At 50.0% G+C, this 16,657-nt stretch overlaps 2 protein-coding genes across 2 annotated transcripts in view; one reads left to right on the forward strand and one right to left on the reverse strand.

Annotated features, from left to right (window-relative positions):
• LOC147614360 (PTI1-like tyrosine-protein kinase At3g15890) overlaps positions 1 to 16,657 on the forward strand; it is a 126,256-nt gene that overhangs the window by 94,026 nt on the left and 15,573 nt on the right. The gene's annotated exons all lie outside the window — the stretch shown is intronic.
• On the reverse strand, positions 2,089 to 6,972 carry LOC147614363 (uncharacterized). Its single transcript, XM_086780904.1, has one exon. The coding sequence runs from the start codon at positions 6,065 to 6,067 to the stop codon at positions 4,610 to 4,612; it is 1,458 nt and encodes a 485-aa protein (XP_086637030.1). The 5' UTR covers positions 6,068 to 6,972; the 3' UTR covers positions 2,089 to 4,609.

Raw genomic sequence — 16,657 nt, forward strand, 5'->3', positions numbered from 1 at the left:
TCTTATCACGGTGCATAACATGGATGAGTGGCTGAAGCTCCTCTCTAAAAAGAATTGCAACTCCTCGAGATACGTGACCACCATGCTTCGAAGGGGCCTCCTGTCTACAAGTCGTCTCCCATCTGTATCCCTCCACTCTTGGTAATGTGCTGCCTGGGGCCTGATGTGTCTCCGAGTAGAAGATGATGTCCCTATCTCTGAAGCTGTCCTCAAAGGCCCCCACATCCAGTCTCAATGCTCCGTTGCAGTTCCATACTGCAAGTCTCAGACTGATCCCATACGTCTCGCACCGCCAGGTGGTGCGTCTCTCTAGTATCCCCACTCTGTCGCCTCTGTAAAATGCTTGCTTTTCTTTTCTCTGGCTGCCCTAATCTCCGGCATGCACTCCCTCATATGTGCTAGTTGTGCCAAGGTGAGGTCATCTCCTAAAAAGATGCCTGTTTTCTTAAGGGCGGAGCGCTTGGCCAAGAAATCCTTCTTGGCCTCCAAGGTGGGAAAGCGTAAAATGAGAGCTCTCTCCTTCGAGCTCTCTCCTCCATTCTTGTCTTTCTTGCCCACTCTCCAAGCCCCCATGTGTGTAGGCCTCGAAATGCCCATGCGTGTGTATAAATCTTTGGCTTCCTTCTCTACATTGTCACTGTCCTTAAGACCCGTGATCCGCACATGAAGTTCCCTTGTCTTTCTTCTTTGTTCCTCCTCAATGGCTAGGTGGATAATCTTCGAGGTAGATGTGCTTTCGGCCTCCTTGTTCTTACCTTTCTTGACCACTTCTATCCATTTCTCCGTTTCATGTACTTGCTTTTGCGTCTGCGTGAGCACCTCCACCCACGAGGAGGTGTCCCGTGCCTTCTTTTCTTCTCCCTCTTGAAGTGTTCTCAATTGGGCCTCGATGGTGTTCAGCACCTCCATCATGACAGGCTGAATTTCACCTTCCTCGAGCTTATGTTGAGCACGTGCTTCCTCTATCTCCTTCTTAAGATTTGCGATCAATTTGTTCTTTGTCCTTAACAGGATTTGGGTATTGCTCAAGCTTCTTAGAAAGCTAGGGGCGAGCAGAGAGAAGAGAAGAGCTTGTGGGGACGTAGTGAGAGAGAGTGCGTCAACAGGCGGACAGCAGGCGGGAGAGGGAGGCGACACAGGTTTGAAGAGAGAGAGATAGGGCAGCAGGCGGGAGAGGGGGGCGACACAGGTTTGAAGAGAGAGAGGGAGGCGACACAGGTTCGAAGAGAGAGAGGGCAGCAGGCGGTAGAGGAAGGCGACACAGGTTGGAAGAGAAAGAGACTAGAGTGTGTATCTAGCAGGTTCAAAGAGAGAGAGAGGGCAGCAGGTGGGAGAGGGAGGCGACACAGGTTCGAAGAGAAAGAGACTAGAGTGTGTATGTAGCAGGTTCGAAGAGAGAGGGCAGCAGAGAGAGAGAGAGAGAGAGAGAGAGGGAGAGAGAGGGAGAGATAAAATGAAATGAAATGTTATATTAACGTCTTCAAAAGGCCAAAGTGACCTATGAGAGCACAGTTACAACCATGAGACATCTGATACACTGTCTGGAAAAGAAAAGAAAGAATTGAAGGTAAGTATCTAGCCCTAGAATACATCAGTAGGGAGCATCTGGAAGCAGCAACTAGGGAGAGTGGGAGGAAGCTAATGCTACTAGTCAAAATGGGGTACACGGGTACATGGATACATGAATACATGAATATGGGGGAGTACAAAAGTGACAGTGAGTACAACACTATATGGCTGGAGTTGTAATCATCCTAGGAGCTCTAGCATGGGTCTTTGCCGGATGGCCTGGATATCTGCCATAGTGAGATGCCTGGTCGGACAAGCCCGATGCCTCGCAATGATGCTCTGAATGCTCCGGTGTAGGCACCATATCCGATGTGAGGATCCGCGAACCCTCCGGCGTCTGGATCTGCCCAACTGGATAGCTCTCTCAACTAGAGTCGCATAGGGTGCCCAGTGCTGGGCTGTCGGCTGTGTGTTCTTCCGGGTAGTCCCTCTAAAGAAGTTAGTAATTTGTCTCTGTGTGGACTCCCTGCCAGTCGGGCATCTGCTCCTAATAATGGACTCTCTGAACCTGCGGATCTCCAGGAGATAAAAAACCCAAGCATCGCTGATCACAATAGTACATGACTCTAGCCAGTGGTCCAAATCCCTCTCTGAAAAGGCAATGGTAGCACCCTCGAATCTCATAATATGCTGTGCAGTGAGATGTAGTGCTCCTCCGTTTGTGGTTCTATCCAACAAATCTCACAAATCCTGTCCCTTGGCGGTATGCCTCTAAATTTGCCTGTCTCTATCTCTTACTGATGTGAAGTGGTGCGGATTTGCCCAATGGCGCACCTCAATCCATGAGACAGATGGGTATCCATGTAGCTCGGTCTAAGTATAAGGACATCCTTAGTGGTGCAGAGAAGGTGGTCTCTATAGAAAGCCATCTTCGTCTGCAACTCCTATGAGGGCTCTAGCCATGTCCTCCTAGTGTCCAACTGAATGAGGTCCTGTCTGATGACTCTACGAATCTCAGAATGTGTCAAGGTGAGAGAGGGTGCCTCTAGAGAGTACTGGAAGAGTGGAAATCTGTCTAAACTGAACCCGTGGAGCTCAAACCAGGATGCTATCTGCGCATACCAACATGAAGTGTCTCCCTCCATGGCTAGCTGATGAGAGGACTCTAAAGCAAGTCGTGCATACCGGTGTCGGGGAATCTCCCAGGTGCTATGAATGAAGGACATTGATCTGGCAAGAGCCTCGACTACGATCGGTGGTGCTCCCATCTCGGCTCGGATAATCTCATGGGGTACCGAGGCCTTAGCCCGAATCATCTTGGAGATCATGGACACAAGTGGTCTCTCCATCGATCTCCATCCATCGTATGTGCGTCCTGATCGACTATGACGATCTAGGCTAGGCCCCTAGATCTATACTCCATATAGCATAGCCGATGTGACCAGTGTGTCAGAAAGCCCCGGCTTAGTGCGTGGCTCCTGGAAGTGTACCTGTGAGCACATTCTCTCTAGACCTCCTAGTGTTGGATATCCTCTAGTCAATATGGCCTCTGCTGCCCCCCTCATGGAAAATGTGGGCCTAGTGAACACCACTCCAAGATATGTGTATGAGTCAACATACTCCACTGTCTCTTGCCCATATGTGAAAATAGGCGCTGATCTCCAGACCCACTGAGCTGTAGTGTTAAACACCATAACGTTGGTCTTACCAAGGTTAAGTGAGAGCCCACTGTCCTGTGCATAAGCATGTAAAGTATCCAAGTGCCTCTTCACACACTCTAGTGAGTCTGCTATAAACACAATATCATTATGCATATAAGAGCAGAGGTATCCAAGTGCCAGCCAACTGGGCTCCTTTGTCCCCTTGTGTCCCAAAATAATCAGAGATCTCATCAATGTATAGTCCAAATAGAGTCGGACAGAGCGAGCAGCCGTGTTTCACCCCTATAGTGGAGTGTACTGGCTGGGAGAGACCCTCTGAAGTCCGCACTTACCCAACTACTCTCTCATAAAGTGCCATAATACCCCAAATGAGCTTACATGGAACCCCCAAGTCTTGTAGCCTGGGCATCAGTCTAGCTCTCCGCAGTCTAGCTCTGGGCACTGTGTCAAAGGCCTTGTGGAAATCCACAAAGCCACAGTAGATACTCCTCCCATGTGCTCTGCCCTCCTCAATGATAGCCCCGAGGGTAAACATATGATCCAAAGTAGAGAATCACCTCCTGAAACCAGCTTGTCTCTGAGCTTAGACCCCTTGTCTCTCTGCCCATCTGCTCAACTCCTGCTCAAGAATAGAGGCATATAGCTTAGCCAGCGAGTGACCAATCATCATGGTGCGGTAGTTAGTCGGCAAGCTCAGATTTCCAGACTTGAGTACCGGCACAATCGTGGTAGTACTCCAAGTCCCAGGAAACCCCTCACACACGGCTCTATTAAACATGAGAGCTAGCAAGTCTGCAATCATCTCTCTAGCATGTATGAAATGCTCATCTACAATGCCCTCATGATCTTGTGCCCTCCCTATATGCAATATGTTGATGGCTCTCCTCACCATCTTTGCTGTGAAGAAGGTAGAAGTGGGTGGACAAGGCTCTGGAGGGTTCGGTAGTGGTGGCTGCTCTGGTACTGTGTAGAGGGAGGCTGCATACTCGCCCCATGTATCTGGAGAGGTAATGGCCGGAGGCAGGGGGTGCTCTCGAAGCAATCTCCAGGCCTCCCCAAAATCCTGACTCAAAAACAGCTGATACATGTCTCTCTCCAGCCGAGCTAAGAATGCTCTCTTCTTCCGCCGAATGAGGCATCGGAAGATGATGCGTGACTGTCTATATGTAGTAACACCTGTGGCCACCTCTCTCTGTAGCCGGACTCTGAGCTCCCTACAGTCATCATCTAACCAACTATTCTACGGCATGCTCCCAGGACGTGGTCGTACTGTGGGCTGCGTGTGTGGGAAGGCCATCGCTGCAGATGTATGTAAAGCCTCTGTCAGGATCTGTGTGAGCTTTGCTAATAGCCTCTGTGGATCCTGTGCACTCAACAAGCTGTAGATCTTTGCGGTGTATACTCCATCAGTCTCTCTACTACAGAAGGTATATCTCGGGTCATAGGAGGACTGCCCAACCCTGCGGGTACTGTAGTGGAAATCCACCGTAAAGGAGAGACGGCGTGGGGCCAATCGCAAAATCCTGGATACTCGGGATGAAGGCTAAAACATAATCCACTGTGCTGGCCCCATGTTTGTGTGGAAAGCAAGTAAAGCCACTGGCAAGTGGATACCTCTCTAGGCCATTTAAAATGGCCAGCCCATGTGCAGTCCCCATCTCCAAGAGGTATCTCCCATACTCAGTACACTCCACCTCATCCTGTGATCTCCGGGTCAAACACATCTCCTCCACATCTATCTCTCTCAACATCTCCTCCGAAGTGTCAAAGAAGGTCTGGTACTGAGCCGTTCGAGCATTAAAGTCCCCAAGTATGATAACATCTCCCTCCCTGGAGAACTCCCATATGTCCTCATCTAGAATCATATATGGAGATTGCCCCTTGGGCGCTGCATAATGAGATGTGCTGGGTGGAAAGTAACGTATAGCAATGTATAGGGGTCTACCCTCATCTGCCCTCACTCTGACCCACATGTACCTTGCGCTCTCATCACGGCGCATAACATGGATGAGTGGCTGAAGCTCCTCTCTAAAAAGAACTGCAACTCCTCGAGATCCATGACCACCATGCTTCGAAGGGGCCTCCTGTCTACAAGTCGTCTCCCATCTGTATCCCGCCACTCTCGGTAACGTGCTGCTTGGGGCCTGATGTGTCTCCGAGTAGAAGATGATGTCCCTATCTCTGAAGCTGTCCTCAAAGGCCCCCACATCCAGTCTCAATGCTCCGTTGCAGTTCCATACTGCAAGTCTCAGACTGGTCCCATACGTCTCGCACCACCAGGTGGTGCGTCTCTCTAGTATCACCACTCTGCCGCCTCTGTAAAATGCTAGCTTCCCTTTTTCTGTGGCTGCCCTAATCTCCGGCATGCACTCCCTCATATGTGCTAGTTGTGCCAAGGTGAGGTCATCTCCTAAAAAGATGCCTGTTTTCTTAAGGGCGGAGCGCTTGGCCAAGAAATCCTTCTTGGCCTCCAAGGTGGGAAAGCGTAAAATGAGAGCTCTCTCCTTCGAGCTCTCTCCTCCATTCTTGTCTTTCTTGCCCACTCTCCAAGCCCCCATGTGTGTAGGCCTCGAAATGCCCATGCGTGTGTATAAATCTTTGGCTTCCTTCTCTACATTGTCACTGTCCTTAAGACCCGTGATCCGCACATGAAGTTCCCTTGTCTGTCTTCTTTGTTCCTCCTCAATGGTTAGGTGGATAATCTTCGAGGTAGATGTGCTTTCGGCCTCCTTGTTCTTACCTTTCTTGACCACTTCTATCCATTTCTCCGTTTCATCTACTTGCTTTTGCGTCTTCGTGAGCACCTCCACCCACAAGGAGGTCTCCCGGGCCTTCTTTTCTTCTCCCTCTTGAAGTGTTCTCACTTGGGCCTCGATGGTGTTCAGCTCGTCCATCATGACGGGCTGAATTTCACCGTCCTCGAGCTTATGTTGAGCACGTGCTTCCTCTATCTCCTTCTTAAGATTTGCGATCAATTTGTTCTTTTTCCTTAACAGGATTTGGGTATTGCTCAAGCTTCTTAGAAAGCTAGGGGCGAGCAGAGAGAAGAGAAGAGCTTGTGGGGGCGTAGTGAGAGAGAGAGAGTGCGTCAACAGGCGGGGCAGCACGCGGGAGAGGGGGGCGACACAGGTTCAAAGGGAGAGAGGGAGGCGACACAGGTTCGAAGAGAGAGAGAGGGCAGCAGGTGGGACAGCAAGCGGGAGAGGGAGGTGACAAAGGTTCGAAGAGAAAGAGACTAGTGTGTGTATGTAGCAGATTTGAAGAGAGAGGGCAGCAAGTGGGGCAGGAGAGAGAGAGAGAGAGAGAGAGAGAGAGAGAGAGAGAGAGAGAGATTAACGTCTGCAAAAGGCCAAAATTGGCCTATGAGACAAACAAGTAGTACAATGATGTTCCTCCAGTCATCAAGAGGAAAATGTGGAGTGAGAATAAAAGGTACAAGTACGACAACACGACCATAGGGGACTCAATGGTGGTGTACAAACGAGAGGGTGTGGATGGAGTACTAGGGCTACTAATGCATCTCTATATGCTGAAGGGGTGATACAAGTATGATATGTTATCTACTCCTAACTCCATCCAGTCCCATAGTCTGGGTACAATATGTCATACATCCGATCTGAGGATGCCGTAAATGTCTTGAACATGCGTCTTGGATGAGAGAGAGAGAGAGAGAGAGAGAGAGAGAGAGAGAGAGAGAGAGAAAATGAAATGAAATGTTATATTAACGTCTTCAAAAGGCCAAAGTGACCTATGAGAGCAAAGTTACAACCATGTGACATCTGATACACTGTCTGGAAAAGAAAAGAAAGAATTGAAGGTAAGTATCTAGCCCTAGAATACATCAGTAGGGAGCATCTCGAAGCAGCAACTAGGGAGAGTGGGAAGCTAATGCTACTAGTCAAAATGGTGTACACGAGTACATGGATACATGAATACATGAATATGGGGGAGTATAAAAGTGACAGTGAGTACAACACTATATGGCTGGAGTTGTAATCATCCTAGGAGCTCTAGCATGGGTCTCTGCCGGATGGCCTGCATATCTGCCATAGTGAGATGCCTGGTCGGACAAGCCCGATGCCTCGCAATGATGCTCTGAATCCTCCGATGTAGGCACTATATCCGATGTGAGGGTCCGCGAACCCTCGGGCGTCTGGATCTGCCCAACTGGATAGCTCTCTCAACTAGAGTCCCATAGGGTGCCCAGTGTTGGGTTGTCGGCTGTGTGTCCTCCCGGGTAGTCCCTCTAAAGAAGTTAGTAATCTGTCTCTGTGTGGACTCCTTGCCGATCGGGCGTCTGCGCCTGATAATGGACTCTCTGAGCCTGCGGATCTCCAGGAGATAAAAACCCAAGCATCGCTGATCACAATAGTCCATGACTCTAGCTAGTGGTCCAAATCCCTCTCTGAAAAGGCAATGGGAGCGCCCTCGAATCTCATAATATGCTGTGCAGCGACAGATGTAGTGCTCCTCCGTCTGTGGCTCAATCCAACAAATCTCACAAATCCTGTCCCTTGGATGTATGCCTCTAAATCTGCCTGTCTCTATCTCGAACTGATGTGAAGAGATGCGGATTTGCCCAACGGCGCACCTCAATCCATGAGACAGATGGGTATCCATGTAGCTCGGTCTAAGTATAAAGCCATCCTCAGTGGTGCGGAGAAGATGGTCTCTATAGAAAGCCATCTTCGTCCCCAACTCCTATGAGGGCTCTAGCCGTGTCCTCCTAGTGTCCAACTGAATGAGGTCCTTTTTGATGACTCTATGAATCTCAGAATGTGTCAAGCTGAGAGAGGGTGCCTCCAGAAAGTACAGGAAGGGTGGAAGTCTGTCTAAACTGAACCCGTGGAGCTCAAACCAGGATGCTATCTGCGCATACCAACATGAAGTGTCTCCCTCCATGGCTAGCTGATGAGAGGACTCTAAAGCAAGTCATGCATACCGGTGTCGGCGAAGCTCCCAGGTGCTATGAATGAAGGACACTGATCTTGCAAAAGCCTCGACTACGATCGGTGGTGCTCCCATCTCGGCTCGTATAATCTCATGGGGTACCGAGGCCTTAGCCCGAATCATCCTGGAGATCATGGACACAAGTGGTCTCTCCATTGATCTCTCCATCCATCGTATGTGCGTTCTGAACGACACTGACGATCTAGGCTAGGCCCCCAGATCTGTACTCCATGTAGCATAGCCGATGTGACCAGCATGCCAAAAAGCCACAGCTTAGTGCGTGGCTCCTGAAACTATTCCTGTTAGCACATCCTCTCTAGACCTCCTAGTGCTGCATATCCTCTAGTCAATCTGGCCTCTACTGCCCCCCGCATGGAAAATGTGGGCCCAGTGAGCACCACTCCAAGATATGTGTATGAGTCAACATACTCCACTGTCTCCTGCCCATATGTGAAAATAGGCGCTGATCTCCAGACCCACCGAGCTATCTCTAGGCACTGTGTCATCAAAGGCCTTGCGAAAATCCACAAAGACACAGTAGATCCTCCTCCCATGTGCTCTGCCCTCCTCAATGTTAGCCCTGAGGGTAAAGATATGATCCAAAGTAGAGAATCTCCTCCTGAAACCGGCCTGTCCTTGATCTCTGACCCCTTGTCTCTCTGCCCATCTGCTCAACTCGTGCTCAAGAATAGAGGCATATAGCTTGGCCAGCGAGTGACCAATCATCAAGGTGCGGCAGGCTCGGATCTCCAGACTTGAGTACCGGCACAATGTGGAAGTACTCCAAGTCCCAGGAAACCCCTCACACATGGCTCTATTAAACATGAGAGCTATCAAGTGTGCAATCATATCTCTAGCATGTATGAAATGCTCGGCTACAATGCCCTCATGATCTTGTGCCCTCCCTGTATGCAATCTGTTGATGGCCCTCCTTACCATCTCTGCTGTGAAGAAGGTAGAAGTGGGTGGACAAGGTTGTGGAGGGCTCGATAGTGGTGGCTGCTTTGGTACTGTGTAGAGGGAGGCTGCATACTCGCCCCATGTATCTGGAGAGGTAATGGCTGGAGGCGGGGGGTGCACTCTAAGCAATCTCCAGGCCTCCCGAGAATCCTGACTCAAAAACAACTGAGAGATGTCTCTCTCCAGCCGAGCTAAGAATGCTCTCTTCTTCCGCCAAATGAGGGATCGGAAGATGATGTGTGACTGTCTATATGTAGTAACACCTGTGGCCACCTCTCTCTGTAGCCGGGCTCTGAGCTCCCTACAGTCATCATCATACCAACTATTCTGGGGCATGCTGTCACTGTCCTTCAAACCCGTGATCCGCACATGAAGTTCCCGTGTCTTTCTTCTTTGTTCCTCCTCAATGGTTAGGTTGATAATCTTCGAGGTCGATGTGCTTTCGGCCTCCTTGTTCTTACCTTTCTTGACCACTTGTATCCATTTCTCCATTTCATCTACTTGCTTTTGTGTCTTCGTGAGCAGCTCCACCCACGAGGTCTCCTGGGCTTTCTTTTCTTCTCCCTCTTGAAGTGTTCTCACGAGAGAGAGAGAGAGAGAGAGAGAGAGAGAGAGAGAGAGAGAGAGAGAGAAGAAAGCTGTATTAACGTCTACTCGAGGCCGAACTCGACCTGTGAGACAAATCAATGTACACTTGTCAATGTCTTCTGGATGTCCAGAAAAAAAAAGGACAAAATGAACATGAAGTAAACTATGAAAGTACTGAGCTAGTGGGGGGGTGTGATGGATGGAGCACTACTGCTAGAGGCTGAGTATGCAACCTATATGCGCAGGGTATACAAGAATGCAATGCAGATCTGTCTAGCTCCAACCAGTACCATAATGGGGGTGTAATATGTGATACATAGGCGATGGCGAGGCAAAAATACCTCGGAGCATGATCTCCAGTTGTGAGTGTAAGTGAGCTAGCCGCTCCCGGATATGGTGCTGATGTCGAGCCCGTATCTCTGCGATCTCCCTCTGATGTAGTCTGGGAGTCTCGTAGCCTGGTGATCTCGGTCTCCGTCTGGCTCGGAGGTCCGAACTGTAACCCCCTCCTGTGTCAGAATTAGCACTGGGATAGATCTCTAGAAGAAATCAGTGAGCTGGAGCTGTCGCCCACCTCTCCCTGTGGTATGAGTTCGTAGCAGTGTCTCTCTATGGCGTTGTCTCTCTAGCAAGAACTGGCCAAATTTGCGCTGGTCTCTACGGACTCCATGATCTAGCGGAGTGAGGGATGTCCACTGAAGATGGTGGTGTATCTCTCTCTAATGACACTATATGCTGTGCATTTGCATACATAATGTTGCTCACTCTCAACCTCCTCCTGGCATAGTCTGCATATCCTCTCTGCTCTAGGGATCCGTGCTGCCCTACCTGCCTCAATCTCAAGATGGTGTGATGACACTCTGAGCTGGCCAATCACCACTCGGGCAGTTTGAGGCATGTACACATCCATGTATCCATGTCTCTGTATGAATCCATCCGTTGACATACGCATAAACTGATCTCTGTAGTATAGCATTTTCAGTGGTAGAGGCTGACTGGGTGTAATCCAAGTCTCTTTTGTGTATCGCTGCCATACATCCTGCCGAAGGACTCTGTTCCTCTCACTGTGAGAGAGCTGGATGTGTGGTGCATGTCTATCATACTGAAAAGGCGGCAGGTGATCTATGTCAAGACCATGCTGAGTGAGCCACTGTATCATCTGTGAATACCATGATCTCCTATCCCCACTCTGTGCGAGCTGCCTGGACGCCTCAAAAGCTGTATGTGAGAGTCGATCTGATGGCATATCTCTGATCCTCTGTATGATGCAAATCGTTTGGAAGAGGGCCTCTACTAGCATAGGAGGTGCAGCAAACTCCGTCTAGACAAAGTCATGTGGAACGGAGGTGCTGCGGATCATCCGTGAGAGCATGAGAATCTGAGGTCTCTCTATCTGAGACCATGTGGAAGTGGCGAGCCCTGTGCCCATACTGCAGCAGCATACATCAAAGCAGCGGTGACTAGTCGGGAGCCGTGTGGTAAAAATCCCTCCATGTATCTAGGCCTCCCTAAAAATCCATCATCAGTGATACTCATGAAGTGATCTTTGTTGTATAGCATGCTTCGGTGGAAGAGGTTGTGTAGGCGATATCCTTGTCTCTCGTGTATAGAGCTGCCATAGGTGCTGTCTCACTACTCTGTTCCTCTCACTATGAGAGAGACGGATATGTGGTGCATCCTTGTCATACTGGAATGGTGGTAGATGATCCATGTCTAGGCCATGCTGTGAGAACCAATGTGTGACCTGTGCATACCATGATCTTTGTCTCCTGCCTCAGCCAGCTGTCTAGATGCCTCAAAAGCTGTGTATGACAATCTGTCCTGTGGCATCTCTCTGAATCTGTCTAGCAGGCATATAGTTTGGAATATGGCCTCTACCATCATAGGAGGCGCAGCAAACTCTGCTCGGATAATGTCATGAGGTACTGACTGTTTGCTGAGTATCATGCGTGCCATCATGAGGGCCTGTGGTCTCTCTATCTGTGTCCACCAATGGGTAGCAAGGCCTGGCGCCCATATCGCTGCTCCATACATCAAGTGTCGGTGTGACTAATGTGTCAAATAGCCACCCTTCGTCCGGGACTCCTGAAAATGCGCTTGGTGGCACTGTCTCTCTAGCATAGCCAATGCTGCATATCATCGTGTCAATCTAGCTCTGGCTGTTGAACCCATGGTTAAGCGCGTGGCTGCTGCAGAGAAGGTAACGCCTAGGTACACGTATGATGTCACCACCTCGACCTGGCGTCCTGCGAGAGTGAATGTCAGCTGACTCCTGCCCTGTCTCGCACCCTTGGCCATGTCGATGTACCTCGGAGAGATAGAACCCTAACACTTATGTTGCTGCCTTGGAGGCGTGAGCAAGGGTGGGTGGGAAAAGAAGAAGGAAAACGGAAAGGGAAGCGGAGGGGCTAGTAGACGGGCCAGCATAGCGAGCTAGTCCAGGCGGGAGAGAGGGCGGCGAGCAGGGGCGAAGGCGGCGGTGAGCAGGGGCGCGAACAGTGAAGCGAACAGAAGGAGAGAGAGAGAGAGAGAGAGAGAGAGAGAGAGAGAGAGAGAGAGAGAGAAATGAAATGTTATATTAACGTCGTCAAAAGGCCAAAGTGAAGCGAAGCGAAGAGAGAGAGAGAAAGAAAGAAAGAAAGATATATTAATGTCTACGAGAGGCCAAAGTCGGCCTATGAGACAAAAAATAATACAACTGTGTTCTTCCGGTCATCGGAAGAAAAGAAACAAAAGAAAAAGTGTGCATGTGTCTGGATACAACTGTGAATCATCATGGATCGGTGAAGCCCATATACAAACAATATAAGGGGGGTGGGGATGTGGATGGAGTGCTAAGGCAAGATGCATCTCTATATGCTGAAGGGGTAGTACAAGCATGCTTTGCAGATCTATGTCTAACTCCATCCAGTGCCATAAGAGGGATATAAGATATCATACATCGCCGATGCTGAGGCTGTGAATGGCATGAACATGTACCGTGAGTCTGAATGAAAGTGAGCTAGCCTCTCCTGTGTCTCCATTTGGTGTCTCATTCGGATAGCTGCTATCGCTCGATGACGGAGTTGGGGTGCTCTATGTATAGTTCTCTGGAAGAAATCTGTGAGGTGGGACTGTCTCCCACCCCTAGTGGGAGCGGGTGTCTGGAGGAGTCTCTCTCGAGAACTATGAAGCTCTAGTAGTAGTCTGCCAAGCTGTCGCTGGTCCGAGGCCTCCATCAACTGATGTAGTGAAGAGTGCTCCTCAAACAATCCTGCATATCTATCTCTGACCCCTTGGTTGGCTCTACATCTACATACAAAGTGATCCTCAGTCTCCACCTCCTCGGGGCACAATCTGCATATCCACTCAGCTCTGGGAACTCGTGCCGCTCTCCCAGCCTCTATCTCTAGCTGATGTGATGAGACTCGTAGCTGTCCAATAGCAACGCGAGAGCTGTGTGGCATGTATACATCCATGTACCGCGGTCGATGTATAAACCCATCCCCTGAGATGCTCATAAAGTGGTCTCTGTAATACATCTTCGGTGGTAGTGGGCTCTCTGGTGTTGTCCATGTCTCCTGTATGTAGTGCTGCCATATGTCCTGTCTCATCACTCTGTTCCTCTCATTGAGAGAGAGGTAACCCCGTGGAGCAGACTGATCATACTGAAAAGGTGGCAACCGCTCAATGTCTATCCCATGATGTGAGAACCACTGTAGCATCTGTACATACCAAGATCCAGTGTGTCCAGCCTCGGCCAGCTGTCTGGATGCCTCAAAAGCTTGGCGGGATAATCTCTCTGTGGGCATCTCCCTCATCTTGTATATAAAGGAGATCGTCTGGAACAATGCCTCCACTGCCATAGGCGGTGCAGCAAACTCAGCTCGAACAATGTCGTGCGGGACGGATGGTTTGCTGCGTATCATCCTCGAGAGCATCAAGATCTGTGGTCTCTCCAGCTGTACCCATGTGGAGGCTGCAAGCCCTGGTGCCCAAACCGCTGCTGCATACATCAAGGCTGGTGTCACTAATGTATCAAAGAGCCACCCCTTCGTGCAGGGTTCCTGAAAATGTGCCTGATGACACTGACGCTCAAGGCCAGCAAGAGCTCCATACCCCCGGGTCACTCCGTCTCGGACTGCCTGAGCCATGGAGAAGCGTCCAGCTGAGCTAGTAAATGTGATGCCAAGGTAAACATAAGAGCTCACCACCTCGACCCGCCCTCCTGCTAATGTGAGAGTAGTGTGGCTCCTGACTGCGGGTGAAGTGTGGAAGATCATAACCTTGGTTTTCCCAAGGTTCACTGTGAGCCCCTGCTGTGCGCAGAAGTCATCAAGAGCCACAAGGTGTCTTTGAAGCCCAACCTGCGTGTCGGATACCAAGACGATGTCATCAGCATAAAGCATAACATGGATAGTAATACCTGATAGCTCAACCCCAAAGCCTCCTCCCTGTGTGATGTAATCGACCACCTCATCAATATAGGGCCCAAAGAGCGTGGGGGAGAGCGGGCACCCCTGCTTCACACCAATGGTGCTAGCAACTGTGTTGGATAAGCCTCCTGGGCATCGGACTATCCCAAAGACCTGCTCATATAGCCTGTATATGCCCCACATCATGTCTGAAGGTATGCCTAGTGTCTGTAGTCGCCGAAAGAGGCGCTCTCTGGGCACAATATCAAATGCCTTGCGGAAATCCACAAAGCAACAATAGAGCCGTTGCCTCCGTGCCTTGGCCTGATCAATCAGGCACCTCAATGTAAAAATGTGGTCGATGGTCGAGAAGGCTCGACGGAAGCCTGCCTGGCATGTTGCTCTCAATCCCCCAACCTCTGCATGAGTGCTCAGCTCTGCCTCCAAAACTGCCCCGTATAGTTTGGCCAATATATGGCCAATCATGATGGTCCTGTAGTTCCTGGGGTCTAGTACATCTCCTGATTTATGGATCGGCACAATAGTGTGCATCGTCCACTCAGTCGGAAACTCCTCTGACAGAGCTCTATCGAAGAGATGAGCAAGAAATGGTGCCAATGTATCAATAGCATAGATGAGATGCGCTCCTTGTAATCCTGTATGATCTGTCGCCCGTCCATGTTGGAGTCGGCATATGGCCCTCCTAACCATAGGTGGGGTGAAGAAGGTGGAGACTGTGGAGCATGGTTGTGGGCTGTGGTATAGGGCGCTGTGCAGGCACATCATAAAGTCTCTCTGCATATGTCTGCCAGGTCGTCTGAGGATCGGCAATAGGTGGGGGAGGACGGGGCTCTCTGAGTCTCCTCCAAGCAGCAACAGCATCTCTGCTCATGAGCATGTGATATGTGTCCCAGTACTGAGCCTCCTCATAAGCTCGCCGCTTACGGCGGGTGAGAGTATGCATCCTCCTGCCTGCCTGCCTCTGGGTGATCTCCCCGCGAGCCCTCTACACTAGGAGACTGCGGTAAAGGTTTCTGCACTCATCATCATACCATCGGTTCTGGGGCATGCTCCCAGATGTAGGTGGCCGTCCTGTCTGTATGTGGTATGGGAAACTCCTCGCGGTTGCGGAGTGCAGTACATGTGAGAGCTGGGAGGTGAGCATGGCCATGGGTGCCGATGGATCTAAGGCAAATAGTTGATCATGAACATGATAGTCATACACCTCGGCTAGGTCTTGAGTGAAGTGAAAAATAGTGCGTGGTGGCTGTATGATGGGTAGGTGGGTCTCCAATAAGCTCCTGAAAGTGAGGGATAGGTATGTATGATCCGCCCCAATGGGGCATGGTGGTACGGTGAAGTGAGACACCATATCTGCTGCCTCCCGGGATCCCATCACATAATCCACTGTACTACTGCCGCCTCCCACTGGAAAGCAAGTCAACCCACCTGAATCTGGCCACTGAGTCATCCTGTTATAAATAACGAGATGGTGTCGGGCCCCAAGCTCCAGCAAATGTTGCCCATATCCAGTGCTGTCAGCTCCTCCATCAGTGGAGATCCGAGTGGTCCCTATATCCTCTGTAGCTAGTAGTGTAGAAAATATGAAAGCAAGAGCAAAACTAGAAATGAAACAAGAACAAATGAAAGACAAAGAGTTACCTTGAGATGAGTGTAGACAAGACACAAGATTGATTTATTCATTGATGTGACACCTACAATTTATAGGTGAGAAGTACAAGATTGAGTAGACTCACTTATGGGATAAATGTAGAGGTGCCACATGGCACTAGACTCAAGACACAAAGACTGAAACTAGACTTAGAGAAATAGTACACCTAGTGTGCACTTATTTCCAACAAGTGGCTCTAGTCTCAAGGGATCCTCAAAGTCATAGATCTCGCACTGTCTGCTTTGAGTCCGTGCATTGAAGTCCCCCATCAAGAAGACTTCTCCCAGTGTCGAATAGTGTAAGATCTCCTCAGATAAGACAGAGTATGGAGACTCACTAGCCTCTCCTCCACCCGGCTCCTCGGTGGTGGCAAACCGCGACCCCTTCGGAGGAAAGTAGCAAAGGGTGATATAAATCCATCTGGTCTCCGAGAGGCGTAAGCTAATCCACATGTATCTCGCCTCCGAGTCTCGTGCTACGACTCGAACTTGCTCATCCCTCTCCGGGCTCTCATGTGTCTCTGTCATCAAGGCCCTCCATCACCTCCTCAAGTCTCCCTGGATGTGTCCATAGGACTCCATTAAGGTTCGAGATTGCTATGTGTATCTCTTTGTCTTCATGTTGTTTCCTCCGTATCTCATAGGCCAGATGGCACTATTCGATGTAGATGTGACCATCCCTATAATGTGCCTTCTTCCCTTCTTTGCGTGCCGCCTTGATCTTCGGCATGCATAATCTTCTGTGCTCCAGTTGCATCCATGTGAGGTCATCATCGAAGTAGATGGGGTCCCCTGGCAAGCTCCTCAAGATAGCCCGTCTTCTCATAAAGCTCATCCTACTCTCCTCGTCTAGGAACTGTAGCACTAAGGCCTTGCCTTTGGTGGAGTCCTTTGGGGTTGTCCTCCAAACTCTAGTTAATGGGA

Source organism: Cibotium barometz, chromosome 42 (assembly GCF_041138505.1).
Source record: "Cibotium barometz isolate CiBa-2024 chromosome 42, ASM4113850v1, whole genome shotgun sequence".
In the NCBI taxonomy this organism is placed as follows: Eukaryota; Viridiplantae; Streptophyta; class Polypodiopsida; order Cyatheales; family Cibotiaceae; genus Cibotium; species Cibotium barometz.